This window comes from Dipodomys ordii, unplaced genomic scaffold (genome assembly GCF_000151885.1).
Source record: "Dipodomys ordii isolate 6190 unplaced genomic scaffold, Dord_2.0 Scaffold35, whole genome shotgun sequence".
NCBI lineage: Eukaryota > Metazoa > Chordata > Mammalia > Rodentia > Heteromyidae > Dipodomys > Dipodomys ordii.
In genome coordinates, this window is record NW_012267251.1 from 6,715,125 (window position 1) to 6,733,302 (window position 18,178).

At 46.1% G+C, this 18,178-nt stretch overlaps 1 protein-coding gene across 2 annotated transcripts in view; it reads left to right on the forward strand.

The window, feature by feature from the left end:
* Nr5a2 (nuclear receptor subfamily 5, group A, member 2) overlaps window positions 1-17,714 on the forward strand; it is a 104,700-nt gene extending 86,986 nt beyond the window's left edge. For both annotated transcript variants that reach the window (XM_013017383.1, XM_013017382.1), the window contains exon 7: window positions 17,465-17,714. In XM_013017383.1, the coding sequence (XP_012872837.1) occupies window positions 17,465-17,712 (248 nt within the window). In that variant the 3' untranslated portion in view covers window positions 17,713-17,714. The remainder of the gene's footprint in view (window positions 1-17,464) is intronic.
* Window positions 17,715-18,178: the final 464 nt, after the last annotated feature.

An 18,178-nucleotide genomic window follows, 5' to 3' on the forward strand; every position in this document is an offset into this window, starting at 1 on the left:
TTTTTTAGTATGTAAGAAAAAGCACTTGCATGTCAGCAAACTGATATGTTTTAAAACTTATTTTTTACAACTGATAATCTTTCATGTGTGTGTGTGGGGGGGTGTGCGTGCGCGCGCATGCATGCATGCATATGGGGGGGCGGTGTGTGTACTTGGGCTTGAGTTCAGGGCCTTGTATTCTCCCTTGGTTTTTTCTGTTCAAGGCTGTTGCTCTACCACTTGAGCCACAGCTTCATTTTTTCTCTGGTTCATTGAAGAGTGTCACGGACTCTTCTGCTCTGGCTAGCTAGGAACCCTAATCTTCAGATCTCAGCTTCTAGATTTGCATAGGTTACAGGCATGCTTTACTGCACTCGGCCCAGAGTTGTTTTCCATTTCCCAGTTTTAGGAGTGAGAGTGTAGGTTTTATCACTGGGAATTAAGAGGGTGCCTTTCCTTCACCTGAATCTGCTGCCTTCATGAATTTTCTTCAGGTAAAGAAGCCCCTGACATCCAAATTCCTGTTCTCTTTAGTCATCTTTCATTGTGAATAGCCTCTGATGGTTGGCCAGAGGTTCCAAGCCGAGAGTTCTAGACAATTTTCCATTCTTTATTTCCAGCGTCAAACTCAGAGGGACTAGACTCATTATAAGGCTGCCTGCTAACCCACGACCCTGGGTCTATGTCTTGGGTCTCAGAAAGGTTGAGCATAAAGTCTTCAGTATGTTCATAATACTCATCAGGATAGAGTTTTAACCATTTCTTCTGCACTTTTTTTTTTTTTAGTTGTTATTGTTGGCCACGAGAAAATGATGAGATAAATTGGATCTCCACATGCACTGGCCCTGGTCCAGTACAGTCCAAATCAAAAGGGCTTGGAGCAGAGAATACTGTAACAGTATTTAACAGGTTCTAATTATAACTTCAAGGAAATTCCTCTCTCAAGGAGGTAGCTGGAGAGACTTATTCTTGTCTTACAAAAGAATAAGGCTTTTAGGATTTAAAAACATCTTCGTGTGTCCTTCTCGCTCTTAGGTTACGTTTTCCAGATTTCTGTTTTGGTTCCCGTTGCCCGGAATCCTGAAGAACACTGGAACCCAGGCCGTTTCCCCTCACTGTTTTGTTCTGTAATGTACCCCACCACGTATTGATTCCGTCTCCCCTTGATGGATATTTATTACAAACAATGTTTAAAGAACGTGGGTGGGTTTTTTTTTTATTTCTTCCTCTCTGCCTCTCTCTGATGGATTGTCGGGCAATCATTTCCAATTCTAGAAATTTCCAACTTGTTCTCCCAAATGGCTGTACCAAATCACATCCAGATACAGGGTAAGTGAAAGCACCTATTTCTCCCTGTCACCATCAGCACTATCATTTAATAGCTGCCATTGTTCTGTTTTAATTTGTCTTTCTGATTGCCAACGCGATCGAGCATCTTTTTATCTATTTCTGCCAAGTGGCTGGCCATATCCTGTGCCTCTCCTTATTGATTCCAAGGGCTCTCATCCATGATTGAATAAAATTGTGGGTGGATAGAGTCACGTGGATAGAGTCACAGAAGCAATTGTATTCACCAATAGTTTACATGACATTTTCTTTAGTAAATCTTGCCCAACCTTCAAAATTATAACACACATTCATCATAATATACCTTCCTCTATAGCTCTCTTTCCAAATATCTTAATGCATTATCTTTTGATGTTTTAGCATTTAATATGCTTAGCAGTTGTGTATGGGTGAGGAGGGAATCTAAGTTAGTTTTTCTTTATTTTCTTCATAGGTAGTTAATTGTACCTGTTCTATTAGTAGATTAGCCTGTTTTCCGTGCTATCATCAGTGCCAGTTCTTTTATATACTCCAAATCTGTGCACGGGCCAATCTCTTTCTGGAATTTGATCGTATTCCATTGGTCCATTAGATTTTCTCAGGGCAAATCCCACATGTTCTAAGCACTATTATACCTTGATATCTACTTGATAAGTTCATCTATCTTTTCTATGCAAATAGTGTTAATTATTCTTAGACTTTCACATACCCATGTAAATTTTAGATTTGGTTTTTGTCCTTCCCCAAATAACCACCTTGGGATTTGTTGTTGTTGTTGGTGGTGGTGGTGGTCATGGCGCTTAAACTCAGTGCCTGGGCACTGTCTCTAAGTTTTTGTGCTCAAGGCTAGCTCTCTACCACTTTGAGCCACAGTGCCATTTCTAGTTTTTCAGTAGTTCATTGGAAAGATAAGAGTCTCAGGGCCTTTCCTGCCTGGGTTGGCTTCAAATCATGATCCTCAGATCTCAGACTCCCCAGAAGCAAGAAGGGGTACGGGTGTGAGCCACCAGTGCAGGCTCCACCTTGGGATTTGGATGGGGTTCCATCATGTCTAGAGATCAGTTTGAGGAAAGTCAAGGCCTTCACATTCATGAGCATAGTTTGTCTTCCCATCAGTCCCTTCTTCGGTCTCCCTCACTAAAGCGAGGTCATTTCCTCCCCGGCATCATTCACTCATCTTCCCCAGATACTTTATAGAGATTGTTATCGTGAGGCTTTGTCTTATAACATTTTTTAATTGGTTAGGATTCAGGTAAGTTAATATTTTTATATTGAACTTGTAGTGACAAAAGCTGCTAAATTCCTCTTTTGAAATGGCTTGTCTATACCTTCTCTTGGACCTTCTATGTAAAAATTAGGATCTGATATTAGATCTAGCTGATGCTGCTCTGATTGTGTCTTAATTTCTCAACCAGAAAGTGTTGACTTAAATGTTGCCATCCTAAGCACTCCTACCTTCATAGGAATAATTCTAAAGTCCCACAAATTAGTATGTTTTTGTCTTCATCCTCTTCAAAAAAACAAGAGAAACACCGTTGATCTTGAATGTTGATCTGTTGGTTTTTTTTTTTTTTAGTTTTTGCCTTCTATTTCCACAAAGCTGTGAGTTCTCTCCATTCTAGATTCTTGAGTTCGACACTGTTTTAATCTACTTCCAGGCATATACTTCATTTAGTGCTTACTTTTTATTTCATGATAACAATTAGAGTTAGAAAGCTGCCACGTGGCTCAGCCATAGTTACATCTGCAGACTGTGTGGTTCGGGAATGGTGGAGTGCTGCTTCTGGGCCATCCAGTCACTCCACAGACCCCTAGGGGGCGTCACTCATGCAACGGCCGCGTCAGGAGTGTCCCTTGTTTTTGTGGCACATACCCCAAGGCCCCAAATAATTTGTGATCTCTCTTGTGTTCAAATGTGGTTTTTATTCCATGATTTGAAAATTCTAAACAGATTTTTACTGTCTTTTCATTGCATTGTAGGAGTAACCATATTATTGAGACTTTGTATTGTGACTTTTAGTCCGCTCTGTGTGTGTGTGTGTGTGTGTGTGTGTGTGTGTGTGTGTACACATGAGTGCATGCATTCATGCGTGCATGGGTGTGTGCCAGGCCTACGGCTTGAACTCAGGGCCTGGGCACTGTCCCTGAGCGTTTTTGCTCAAGGCCAGGGCTCTACCACTTTGAGCCACAGCTCCACTTCCAGTTTGTAAGTGGTTAGTTGGAGATAAGAGTCTCATGAGGACTTTTCTGCTCAGGCTGGCTTTGAAATACGATCATCAGATCGCAGCCTCCTGAGTGGCTAGGACCAGTGCCCAGCTCCTTCTATCATTCTTCATAATTTTATTGATTTTCCTGGTAGATTACCATATCATACTGCCCCTTTATTTTCCCTTTTAAGACATTATGTGAAAAACATACTTTTTCAGATATGAAGTAAGTTTCATAAGCTGTTTAAAATTGACATTGTTTTTTTTCCCCCAAAATTCCTCCTTTCTTAACTCTTCAGTTGATCCAGTGGCATGTCTTAGGATTCTATAATATAGCAATACATAGCAATATTTTGTTTTGACTTTCTTTAATTCAGTCTGTAATCTCTTTGATCATTGATCACTGTCGATTTCAAGGCATGTGGGGGCAGGGGAGAACCATGCATCCCTTCCAGTTTCCCCAACCCATCAGCAACATCTTCATATTTTAAAAAATAAGCAGGCACCAGTAGCTTATTCCTGTAATCCTAGCTACTCTGGAGGCTGATAGCTGAGGATCAGGATTCAAAGCCAGCCCAGGGAAGAAAAGTCCCCGTGAGATTATTACCTTCAGTTAACTACCAAAAAACTAGAAGTGGAACTATGGTAGTGCTAGCCTTGAGCTAAAGAGCTCAGAGACAGGGCCCAGGTCCTGAATTCAAGCCCCAGAACCAGGGGGTAAAAAAAAAAAAAAAAGACAAATGATGTTGGCACCATCCATTAAGCACGTATACTGTTATTAAGCTGAGTATTTCTTCACAACATTCCTCTGTGGTCACCTGACCCCTTTGACAGTCACTAATGTATTCTCCGTCTTTTTAATTATGTAAATATTATTGTGTAATTATGTAAATACAATTGTGGGGCATGTGACCTGTGATGAGGGATTTTTTTTTTTTTAATTCAGCAATGGTCCCTTGAGATGATCCCTGTGTATGTTGGTAGTTGGTTTTGTTTTGTTCTGTTTTCCTCCTCTGACTGAGCAGTATTCCATGGGATGGAATATACTGGAGTTTATCTTCTTGCGTGTTGAAAGACATGGGCGTTCTTGCCCAGGTGGGAAGAGTCCACATGAAGCTCCGGGAATGTCACACACAGATCAGCCTGGCGATCGATGCCTGCCAGTGTGTTTGTTGGTTCGTGGGGTAAACACATGTTCACGGCGGCCCTTTTTAACCCTCCTACTCTGTGTGTGTGTGTGTGTGTGTGTGTGTGTGTGGCAATGTTTTACCTTTGCTCTCATCTTGGGAAATCGTTGCATTACAGAGCTCCTGTGGATGGCACATTTCCCCAGCACAGCGGAAGGTGCTTGGAGGTTTGCCAGATGGGCCGCCCTCTGACAGCCTCTAGCCGCCACCTTCTCCACCGAGCGTGCAAGCCGAGCTGCGAGTGTGTGAGCCGAGCTGCAAGCGTGTGAGCTGAGCTTGTGAGCATGTGAGCCAGCTCTGTCCATCGCTCGCGCTTGGGGGTCTTTCACATCATTGATTTCTCTGTAAAGAGGACTGAAGTTTTTGCCTGGGCTGTTCATTCCTGTACCTTAAGGAGTCTCCAGCAGTTAAAGTTGGCTCCATATGATTGGTACTCATAAAGACAGGGGACTTTGACCTTTCTTTCCCAGATTAGGCAGGGTATACTTTACAAATCTACGTCCCACAGAAAGAATGTCCTGCAACCAAAGTTGTAGGTTAGGCAGATCCAAAGCTGTCTCTCACCAGGAATCAGCTGCATGTGAGGGAGTCAGGCAGGAGTACGGCCCACTCTGACCATTGTGAAAACCAGTGTTTTACCTTTGCTCATCTTGGGAAATAGTTGCCTGACAGAGCTTGGGTGGACAATAGTACATTTCCCCAGCCTGGCAGAAGGCAATTGGAGGTTTGCATCATGATATGTAGTCTCCTCCAGATGATGTCAGGCTGTCTTTGAACTTTACCCAAGGAGGTGTTCATGTAACCTAGAATGGATGGCTGGATGGACAGACGGATGGATGGATAGATAGATGAGCACTGATTGAGTAGAAGCCAGGTTAAACAATTTGAAGGAGCGCTCTCACCTGCGCTACTTCTAGTACTACTGCTGTCATTACTAATATTTCCTCCTCTTCCTCTTATGCTTCTCCTCCTTGTTGTTCTTCTTCCTCTTCCTTCAGTTATTCCAATTCATTCAATCCCCAGAATGATGGATAGTGAAAAGGCCATCAAAGGGCCAGGCATGATGGTGTGGTACATGCTTGTAACACCAGCGGCCTAGACAGATGGATGAGACCTTAACTAAAAATAAAACCAGAGCAAAAAGAGCTGACACGTGGCTCACATAGTACAGTGCTTGCCAGGCAAGCTCAAGATCCTGAGTTCAAGCCAGGCACAGGTGGCTCGCACTTGTAATCCTAGCTACTCAGGAGACTGAGACATGAGGATTGTAGTTCAAAGCCAGCCTAGAGAGTAATGTCCATGAGTCTCTTATCAACCAATAAACTATGCCCCCCCCCCACATCCACCAAGAAAAGCCAGAAGTGGAGCTGTGGCTCAAGTGGTAGGTATTAGCCTTGAGCAAAAAGCAGCTCAGGGACAGCACCCAGGTCCCAAGTTCAAGCCCCAGGACTGGCACCAAAATAAAGATTCTGAGGTTCAAATCCTAGTAACAACAACAAAGGCAAACAAGAATCAAATTTCCAATTAAAGAGTCTGAGCTCTCTTGTCATGTTTGCTGTATACTTTGTGGAAGAAGTACAACATGATACCCTTCATAGAAGGAGTTACTAGGTAAGCCATCCCCTGCTTGTTCACAGCGTCAACCTGGTGCGAAGGCAGAAACAATCTTGTGAGCAAGTAAGGCGCATCCATATTTAATGTCTCTATACTACTGCAGTGAAAGTCGGGAGGATGATCAGCACCACTTAAAATATGACAGGTTGTTAAATAATTAATACATTTGATGGGGGAGAGTTTCCAACAGTGCTCAGAGCTCTAGTAATTAATGGACTGGTTACAAGAGGCTTATAAAATAGCTTAAACGCTAAAAGCACTGCATAAGTGTAATTGTTTTAGAGTTAACTCTGTGTGTGTGTGTGTGTGTGTGTGTGTGTGTGAGTGAGTGAATAAGAGTAGGAAAGAGAGATCACAAATTATCACACCCATAAAAAAAAAATAAGACCTTTCTAAAGCCCCAAACATATTCCCACCATATCTCTAGTCATAGAAGAGAGTTACCCATGAGTCAGAAGTACCTCTAGAGAGGCCAGAAATTGCTTGGAATGCAAACTCTTTCGGCTTGGTTACCTTTTATGACCCAATAATTAAAATCCTCTCGCTAATGGTGCCCCGTGTCCGTGAGGGTTCTTTGCTTCATTCCATAGCGTTGGGGGGGTTCAGAATTGACCGCAGCTGTGCTTGGCTGGTTGACTGGACTGTTTTTTCTCTCTCTCTCTCATTTGCTGTTCTTAGAAATGATCTGTTTCCTGAGCTTTCCTAGAGAAATGAGTGTCGGGCATCCTCACTGTGGCAATGTGGAGAGAAGGGAGGTTCTTCTGACTGCCAGCCAGCCCATGACCTGGCGACCATGAAGCCTGGTCTCATTCCCTTAACTCCACTCTGGGCAGTCAGCCGCTCAGGACAGATGGGGTGTTTGGAGGACTGTCTTTTCGGAGAAAGCCGTGGTTTTCTGTCAGCTGTTAAGATTATACCATGATTTACTGCGAGAGCATCATGCATTCTCTGATTTTCTGCCTCCCGTGAAACATGGTGCTTTCCTTTTCTATTGATGTATCAACTATAATAGTTACAAGCAGCTACAGGAAAATCAATAGCGAGCGTTCATTACTGTGCACATCATAGGAAGAGCCCCGGCCGCCCGGCCTGCGTGCTCACCGGTGGCACCGTGCTGTTTTTCCTAGACTGACTTGGAAAACAAAATCAACGAAGGCAGGGAATTTCAAACGTGGAGAATTTAAAAATAGATACTGTTACATTCTAACTGCGAGCTTGGAACCCTGTGTGGGGGGGTTATCTCTAAAAGGATGTGGGACAAGGCCTAGTCATTTGTTTTTAAAGGAAAGTAGCACTTCCCAGATGTGCATGCAGTCATGCAGGCTCCACGTGCCCCGTGCCGTAGCCGGCTGCTTAGGTGAGTCCTGGGAGTGACAGCCAAGTCACACCAAGTCCTCATCTTAAGTCTCAGAAGGCCTAGGTACTGGTATGTGCCAGACATTCCTGCTGGGGTGGGGGTTGTGGGACAAGACTTCCCATCATTCATCCCTTCATTCCTTCATTTTAGTATCAGTGGGGGGGGGCTTCATTTTGCCACGCCCAGGTACCGATGCAATGCTTCTTAATCTTGGACGCGCTGTCCGGGCCCCACCCCCCCAACTGCCCTTGTTCCATTGTCACACGGACACAAGACACACTTTTGTTTTTTGTCCGTCCTAAGGCTGGATCTCAGGACCTGGGCGCGGTCCCTGAGCTGCTTTTGCTCAAGGTGAGCACTCTAGCAATTGAGCCACAGCAACACTTGCGGCTTTTTCTGTCCTTTGGCATTGCAATGGGAGATCTCCAACACTCCAGGAGAATTCTCCAGGAGAATGCGCTGCTAGCATGGAAGCAGCACGGCATAGAAGCTTGCAGGCTGGAAGGAAGTGGAGGAGGGCCCGGCGGACACAGGGGCTTTCCAACCCGTGACCGCGGCCCTGCAGGTCACCCTGGGGGAAATCCAGGATGACCACACGTCTGCCATCAACCCAGATGGCCGCCTGCCGGACACGTTGGTAATCCAACATCCACCAGCAATAGGTGTTTAAGAGGCTTTACAAATAAGAATCGTAAGCTGGGCACTGGTGGCTCACACCTGTAATCCCACCAACTAAGGAGGCTGAGATCTGAGGATCACTTTTCAAAGCCAGTCTGGGCAGGGAAGTCCTAATTAGCCGCCAAAAAGCTGGAAGTAGAGTTGCGATACAGCACTAGCCTTGAGCAGGGACAGCACCCAGGCCCTGAGTTCAAGCCCTAGGACTAACACACACACACACACACACACACACACACACACACACTAGAATGGTAAAAGGGAATACATTTTAAGGAGTATATTCGGAAAGGTGAAATAGCGAGTAAACAGAGAACACAATTGATAAAAAGGAATAAAAGGGAGGCAGGCTAGTAGGAAATCATACATACACCAAAGCAAAGGAAGCCATGGTAATTATTCTCTAATTATTTAAGAATCACGTATTCTTCCTAATGAAGAAAGAAACAAAAAATACATGTCAAGAAAACTATCCTGAATTGCATGGGCATGAATGCTGTGATTAGTGGTTTCTTAAACTGTTATGAAATTGATGCAGATTATTTCAGAAATAACTGTTAGGTCTTTTTACGTTATTTCCACAGTGTTGTAAATATAGCCCAAATGGAGCTATATTTTCATTCATCATTTAGACCCTAAACTTGGAGATGTAGGCAAGTACCTCAAAAATCTTGCAGGAACTGGGGCTTAATCTCAGGGCCTGGGCGCTGTCCCTCAGCTCTTCAGCTCAAGGCTAAGTGCTCTACCCCGTGAGCCACAGCGCCACTTCTAGTTTTCCAGCCTGCCCTGCCCTGGCTGGCTTCGAACTGTGATCCTCAGCTCTCAGCCTCCTGAGTAACTAGGGTTAGAGGCATGAGCCACCCACACCCAGCTTTCAAGCTTTTGAAAGCTGTGTTGATGTCTTGAAGTATTTCTTTTTAGGATCCAGCAGCAGGGTGCTCCCTTGTTGGAAGTCATGTGTTCAGGAGGTGGTAACGTGAGCCAACCTGCCAGCTTGGAGCCAGGCAGGCCGGCTGCCGGCTCCTCTTTGTATCTGCAGCACAGGTCAGAGTGGGGGACAGTAGAAAGGTGTCCCTGGCTTGCTGATAGGAGAGGCCAAAGGTCAGTGCTGAAGCCACAGAGCATCCGGACATCTAAACTTACACAGTCACCTCAGTCTCCCATGTCACCGAGACGGCTCTGCTCCGCTCCTGCCGTCACCAGGAGACTGGGACGTGGGTGGTTTTGCTGGGGCAGCCTGGCCCTCGCGGGAAGGGTCCGGCCTGCCCTGAGCGGTTAGGTCTGGAGTCTCCAGGGGACGGTTCTGATCCTGCCATGACGTAGCCCGCACCTGCCTGCTCAGTGGTCAGCCCAGCAGGGATGGATGCGCGCGCCGGCCTCCTCCAGTCCGCTGGGATTGTGTTAACACACACCAGAGACCTTTCCTAGTTGCGGGGTCTTGTGGTCAGTAGTGTTTAGTTTCTAATGCATTTCCCTCCCCTCTCCTCCCTTCCCCTCCCCTCCCCTCCCCTTCTCTCCCCTTCCCTTCTCTCCCCTCCCTCCCTCCCTCCCTTCTTTCCCTCCTTCCTTCCTTTCCGGGGGCACAGCCCTGGGGGTTGAATATAGGGCCTCATGTTTGCTCACCTTATAATTGCTTGGCTTGAGCACGCCTCCAGTCCTGTTTTTTGCTCTCTATTTTAGAGATTGAGCCATGTGAACTTTTCTTCGCGGCCTGACTCTGAACCACAATCCTCCAGATCTCAGCCTCCCGGGTAGACAGGTTTACAGGCCTGAGCCACCAGTGCCCAGCTTGCCTTGTTACATATTTATTTTTAATATTGACTTGAGTATAATGTGTTTCATCCTTTCGAAATGGTTCCTATGCGTTCTTCCAAACCAGGAGTGTGCCGTGTTCATACATATCGAGGTGTCTGTGGAAAGGAGCCGGGTCGGCGTTTGCACTGTAGTTTTGGACAGGAGCGCGCTTGCCTAGCACAGATTCGGGGAAAGAAGTTTCCCACCTGTGCTCCCAGCATCCGAGGAGGAGGCAGGAAGATCTGGAGTCTGAGGCCACCCTTGCCACGTAGTGGTTGCAAGTGAGGGGGACCTGACTCGAAAACAAGGAGCAGAGGAAGGAAGGCGCAAGATGACTGGAGGCGTGGCTCCCCTGCCCGGCCAGCCGCTCCAGAACATTCCCTCTCCAGTCCCTGGAGGGACTCTGTGCCTCCATTCGCTCACCGCTGCCTTTGAGACCGGGTTTTCTGGGGTTCTGTTCCTCCTCCCTGTCCACTTCCTGCCCGGCCCCTGAGACCACAGCAGAGACCCCACGGCCCGGCCGGGCCTCGGGCCTGCGGCCGGGAACAAAGCCTGGAAGCCGGAGGTGGCTCAGGACCGTCCCGATGGCTCCGTGTCCTTTGCACGATCGTGAGCCTAAAGGCGGAGGGTTTCTGTAAGATGCTGAATTATGAAGCAGTATTGATTGTGTGCGTGGAGGGGGGTGGGAAGGATCTAGAAGACTCCATGCTTTGTCTCGTCAACTTGCTGTAAAGTAGAGACGTTTTTCCAGTGAGTCGTTCTCAATAGGCAGCACCTTGTCCATGAAACGCACGAAGGTGATATATTCCCGAGCGCTGCCCTCTTCTCGAAATGCTCTCGCAGGCAGGCGGCGAGCAGAGCGCTGCCAGCAGCCGAGAAAGGCGAGCTGACCCAGGCTCCAGCCACATGCGCTCAAAATAATATTTTAATTGGCTAAGCTAATATTTGATCCAAGTTCATGAAAGTTTGAAATCTAGTAATTAAATGCAAATACGGTCTTCATCCCAGAGACGGGAAGAATGCCTTTAAGCTAATATTTTTTCTTTAACGAGAGCTGTTGGACAGCGCGCTCTTGTAAATTTTATCAGACCTCGGGCACTTTCCGTCTTTCGATTAGCCGGGAAGCTGGATTTATCCTGAGGCAAAGCAGACATCTAGTCCAGGCTAAATTCAACAACTGGAGCTTAAATTTGGCTTAATATATCCCCACTTGGACCTGCCTGTTTAATTCCCTTTCATAGATAACGTTGGTTTATTCATGGTCTTCATTTGCCACCTGAACAAACCCAACCTCATCTCTTATTCTAAGAAAACGTGAAAACTTTGAGCGGGGGGAAAAACACTCCACAAATTCCTGAGTGGAAATCAGATGTAAACTTTGATTCTAAAACTGGGGATGTGATGACAAGCTGGGGGGGGTGGAGGGTGGACGGGGGAGGGGGGCTCTACTCAGTCAGAAGGAGGCTTTCACATGAAAGTGGCCGTTTCTTACTGTGGATGGACAATGGTCTTTAAGGAAAGGAAAGAGTCTTGTAGCTACAGATCTGAGACTCATGGGTGACATGCTATAAACCTTTTGTGTGTGTGTATGTGCGTGTGTGTGCACGTGTGTGTGTATGTGCGTGTGTGTGCACATGTGTGTGTATGTGCGTGTGTGTGCACGTGTGTGTGTGTATGTGCGTGTGTGTGCACGTGTGTGTGCATGTGCACATGCCAGTATTGGGGCTTGAGCCCTGGTCCTGGTCACACTGTTGCTTAGCTTTTTCACTCAAGGCTGGCACTCTACCACTTGAACCACAACTCCACTTCTAGGTTTTTGCTGGTTCATTAGAGACAAAGAGTCTCATGGACTTTTCTGCCTGGGCTGGCTTTGAACCCTCAGATCTCAGCCCTCCTCCTGAGCAGTGAAGAGTACAAGTACTGGCCCTGAGGGAGGAGGGGCGCTAGAGATGCTGAGCTGCTTGAGTGTTTCTGAGGCCTCCGTTTCCGCGCTTCTTCCTCGGTCGAGGGCTGCTGTGGCGCACTGGTCAGGTGGCACGCGGCTGGAGAGACGCTCCCTGTGGAGCTGCGGGGGGGGGGGGCATTAGATACATGCATGTGTGGCGCGAACATCAGCAGGATGCAATCAAGTCGCCTTCTAGAAGCGGAGACCTAGCGCTTAGCTTTTCATCATTGGCCTATTTTATTTAGCATATTGTCTTTAAGGTTAATCCCTGGTGAGCAGTATCCTTTTTAATAGCTAAACAGTAATTCTCCCTTCCCTCCTGTGTATATATTACTGTATGTGCACACACACACAATACTTGGTCATCACACACATGCATTCACAGATGGATTCTTGGATTGTGGCAACCTTTAGCCTATTTTGAGTAACACTGCAGCCATCGTACATGTCAGAAATCTCCATTCTGCACTGCCTTTTTGGTGTGTGCTTTTCTGAGACAGGATCTTACTCTTCAATCCACCCTGGCCTCAGACTTGCACTTCGCCTGCCTTTATTTGAAAATAAGAGTGATTTGAGATTATTCCCGGGCTACTCTCCTCTTTTAGGAGAGGATTGTAGAAAGTGAAGTGAGAACGTAAGTCTTATATGACAGTAAAGAACCTTGAGAATGAAAGGACAGCAGGTGCAAAGGTCCTGAGGCAGGAGCAAGGTTGTATGCGGGGGAAGCAGGAGGAAAGCCTCCAGGAGTAAGGGAGGCTTGCTGTCCATCAGCCCCGGATGAGAAGTGTCACTTGGTATTCGTGCAGGAAATTCTGGTTTTATCACAGGATCAAGTGACACATTGAGAATCTGTTTGCTCCGATATCCAAATACAAAAGCAAGTGATACACTCAGGTTGTATTGACAACAAGAACCCCTGTCTTCTCCCCAAAACGTCTGCCATAACCACAGAGCATCAGAGGCCCACCTCCAGCATTTTTTTTAAGCTGTCTCCTTTTTACAGTGACTTTTTGCCTTTGAGCCATCCTTGGAGCGCGGGGAGTTTTCTTCCGTTCAGCAGAGGGAAGGCAGCTGCTGAGCTGGTTGAGTGACGCCCCGAGCCTGGGTTACGCATCCACTGCCTCCCGGTGTCTGAACTCACCATTGCGCCCGGAGATCAAGTAGTTTTCAAACGTGCTTCAGCAATGTGGCTTTTTTTTTTTTTTAAAGCAAAAGTATGTATAGAAAGAAGTCAAAGTGTTGGGCGCCGGTGGCTCACGCCTGTCATCCTAGCTACTCAGGAGGCTGAGATCTAAGGATCACAGTTCGAAGCCAGCCTGGGTAGGGAAGTCTGTGAGATTCTTATCTCCAGTTTATTCTACCAAAAAGCCAGAGGTAGAGCTGTGGCTCAAGTGGTAATGACCAGCCTTGAGTGAAAATGCTAAGAGAGAGCATGTGGTCCTGAGTTCAAGCCCCAGTACCTAGGTACATATCACGGGCATGTGCACGTACACACACACGCGCGCGCGCACACACACGCACGCACGCACTCACGTGTTCATGCTATCGTGAAATAGGAGAACACAAAATGACCCATGCAAGCAATTTGGGGATCCAGCTATTGAATTATCACAGAACTGGTGGGAATTTGCATGTTATACCAATCAATCTGGGTTCCTGGGGTCATCTCTACAAAGAGCAATGCTGCTGCGACTGAGTACAAGGACTGAGTAGCAAGCGGCAAAGGCATGTGTTTTGGAGAATTCCAGAACCGTCTGTCGAGAGTTTGTCTCATCAGTGGATGTCAGCCCATCCGACTTGTCTGGAGTTCCAGGCTCCTGTGGTAGATGAGTCGGGATTCAGAGGGTTAACTGCCACTCATCACCTCAGGGCGGGGCTTGATGTGGAAGAGGCTTAGGTGGGGGGGAAATGCCCGAGACTTTACCTTTCATTTCCATGAAAGGCTATCCATTTGCGTAAAAGTGATTGCCTGAGAATTGTAGAGACCCTCAAGTTTCTAGATTCCAGCTAGAAATGGAATTTAAACACCTGAAAGAAAAAACAGTCCCAAATCTACAGGAGATGCTGGCGTCTGTGTTCTGGGACTTACCGTCTTGGTTGGATTTAGGCTCTTGTGAGTCTCTGTGAATTCAGCAGAGTCTGGTGGAGGTAGGGACTACCTAGAGCTCCTCTGAGAGACACCAGATCCCAGGAGAGGATCCCGGCGAGAGGTCAGGCACATTTCCCTCAGTAAAGCCCACTAGGGAATTTTTTCTTTTTTTTGGTCGGTCTTGAGGCCTGAACTCAGGGCCTGGGCGCTGTCCCTCAGCTCTTCAGCTCAAGGCTAGCACTCTACCACTTGAGCCACAGTGCCACTTCTGACTTTTTCTGTGTATGTGGTGCTGAGGAATCAAACCCAGGGCCTCATGCATGAAGGCAAGCACTCTACCACTGAGCCACCTTCCCAGCCCGGGAAAATTCTTATATTCAGAGCATGTCAGGTTTTAGATCTCTAAAGAATTCTTCACAGGATGCTTCAACAAGAAAATGCTGTGACAACATAAAAACGCATGTGTAGATATGTTTCATGTGTATGCTAGTTCCTGAGCTTTTTGCTCAAGGCTGTCACAGCTCCACCTCTGGCTTTTTGGTGTTTAATTGGAGATAAGAGTCTCACAAATTTTCCTGCCCTGGTTGATCCCAAACCATGATCCTCAGATCTCAGTCTCCTGAGCAGCTAGGATTACAGGCATGAGACATTGGCACCCTGCTAAAATATTTTACTTCAGAAAGAGATCTGTTATGCACCAAGTTTTTGAAAGCTTTTGATTAAAAAAATAAGATTGGCATAATTTAACACTTCACTTCATAATTGTAGATCTGTCAATCTTGAACAAATAGGACAATGATATAATGTAAACAGTAATTAGAATTTCTCTTTTATTAGCATATATTAATTGTACAAAAGGGTTTCCTTGTGATATTGCCATACATATGCGCACATAATAATTTGAAGATTTTAAATCACTCTGGGACTGGGGCATGGCTCAAGTGGTATGGTACCTGCCTAGTAATCACAAGATGCCAAATTCAAACCCCAGCAATGCCTCCCGCCCCCCCCCAAAGAATCACTCTGTAATAATGTAGTATGTGAATAAAACAACTTTTTTTTTTTATCAGTTGTGAGGCTTGAACTCTGGGCCTGGGCACTGTCCCTCAGCTCTTCAGCTCAAGCAAGCATACTACCACTTGAGCCACAGCACCATTTCTGGTTTTCTGGTGGTTTATTGGAGATAAGAGTCTCACGACTTTCCCACCCCTGGGCTGGTTTGAACTGCAATCCTTAGATCTCATCCTCCTGGTAGCTAGGATTACAGGCATGAGCCACTAGCACCCGGTTAAAACAGAACTTATTATCTGTCCTTTAAGAAGAAAGTTTCACAAGTAACTTTCTGCAAAGGCCATTATTCCTCTATGTTAATATTCTTTGCTGTTCAAATTCCTGCAGCTAACTCGTGAATCTCTATCGCGATTATTAGCTCTTTCAGGAGAGTGTCCCTTCAGCAGAAAATAATCCTCCCATTTCAAAACTTCCACCGTTCTCTTGAAGTCACTGTGAGACAAGTCTGGCGGGTTTCTGTCGTTCCGAGGTACAACATATTGAAGATATTTTTGGCTGTTTACATTTATCATTGTGAACTGACTCTAGATCCACTGCCCTAGTTGTAAATATTTTCAAGCAATGTAAACTCGGGTATAAAGTATTTCAGAAAAAGTAGACGGGGAATGCTTTCTTAATTGTCGAGTGCTACACAGACAAACACCTACAATCACCTGACCACAAGGAGACGCTGAGCTGCCGGCAGTAGAACACCCAGCTGTCTGTGTAGCTCATTAATATGTTGTGTCTCTCCATTCCCAATGGCAAATATAAGACATACTTACTGTATGTAGGCCCATCTAGAAATCTTAAGAGGGACAGGAACCTATGTGCAGTTCATTCACCTGACGTGAGTTATTGTAATAAACACTAACTTCCATTAAGAGCAACTGAACCTTCCCTTTGTATTACGTGGCTGTCTCAAAAATTTCTTTTTTTCCCCCGCAGTTAGAAAATAATGAGCCGGGCACCAGTGGCTCACACCTGTGATCCTAGCTACTCAGGTGGCTGAGATCTGAGAATCAAGGTTCAAAGCCAGCCCAGGCAGGAAAATCCATGAGATTCATCTCCAGTGAAGCAGCAAAAAAGCCATTAGTGGAGTTGTGGCTCAAGTGGTGGAGCATCAGCCTTGAGCAAAAAAGTTCAGGGACATCACTTAGGCCATGAATTCAAGCCCCAGGATTGGCACAAAAGTAAGAAAGGGTGAGGGTGTCTGTATGGGTTTACTTTCTGTGCAGGGATGTATGTAAACATACATCTGTATATTTTTTTCCAGAAGACTCTGCATATACATTGACTAAAAGTGGTACAGTGAACATAAACAAACTCCAGAAGAGAAATTCCAGCATTCCGTTTTTGCCTTTCCCATTGTCCGTGTGGTGTATTTGCATGTCCGTTTGTCTGTTTTGATTCTCAGGTTTTTTTTTTTCTCTCTCATTTAGTATTTATAAGGACCTTTGGGCAGATGCCTTCAAAACAACTGGATGGTTTCTGGCAGTTGGGCAGAAGGAAGGAATTGTCCAATCCTAGTGACACAGGAACAGAAGACAGGAACGAGAACCAGACTTTAGCAACCCTCACTCGGGTGAAAGGGCACCAGCGGCCTGGCTCACGCCCACCTAAAGGACAAGGCTTTCATTCGATAAAGATCATTAGTCGCTGAGATATATATTTGAGGGAGTTCTGGGTAGCAGAGATTCGGCTGGCAGCTACTGGAGTGTGCCAGATGGTTCATTAACATAGGCGAGACAAGAGAAAGGCTTTCAGAATCATTTACAAAATGTCAAACAGCAACAAGAACCCTGTCACTTTTTATTAGAATTAACTACATCATACCCTGGACACAGATTTCACCTTGGGTCAGAAAAATTAATACAGAATTATATGAGTTGTGTAATATACTGGGTTAAGATAGGTCTTTCTCCGGGGACTCATTTGCTGGCAATATATTATGATCTGTGGACTTTTGGATTCCTCAACCCTTTCCCTTTGTACCATATGAAAAAGAGTTGACCTTGCTCACCAACCATTGGTGGCTAATTGATTGGAGGTCTATGCAGAATTTCAACAAGATATTCTTCTAAGTCTCCTTTGTGGTGGTTGTGGTTGGAAGCCCGGTGGAGTGGGGCTGGCTGACTTCTGTCACACATCCGTGCGTAGAGTCCGCCCGCCTCACCACCCGGGAGTGGATGGAGACGCCACTGAAATGTGTGTGTGTGTGTGTGTTTGTTTTGATTGTAGATGTCAAGAGCCTGGAGAACTTACAGCTGGTCGAGGGAGTCCACGAACAGGTCAATAACGCCCTGCTGGAGTACACCACCTGCAACTACCCTCAGCACACCCAGAAATTCCCACAGCTCGTTCTCCTCCTCCCCGAAATCCGGCAGATCAGCATACAGGCAGAGGATTACCTGTACTTCAAACACCTCAACGGGGACGTGCCCTATAACAACCTTCTCATCGAGATGCTGCATGCCAAGAGAGCCTGAGTGCGCCCGGAGCGCTCGGCCTCCCGAACAAGACAGACAGAGAGAGAGATTGGGAGAAGGGAAAGAAGAACGGAAGTAGGATAGGGAAAAAAACAATACTCTGAACTGCTCTAAGCAACACTAATTTAAACAAACAAACGCACTTGGTTCAAAGATACTGAATTTAAAAAGGCATTATAATCAAACTACTTAATCGCAGATAGATGATGTATCAGGGTATTCGTCTCGCCAACTGTGAATGGAAAGCTACCCATCCCCACGGGAGTCAAACGAAAGACCGGAGTGTCATGGAATGGACTTGAACTCACAGGTGAGTTCCGCCCCCCTGTCAGAATAACAAAACACACAGGGACAGAACGGTTCCCGAATGTTGAAACTGATCGCCGCCGCTATGAAGAAATTTCGGAACTAATGTGCATCATTGATTGGGCTGCGACAGTGAGGAGTTGGTGCGTCCAGAATTCCT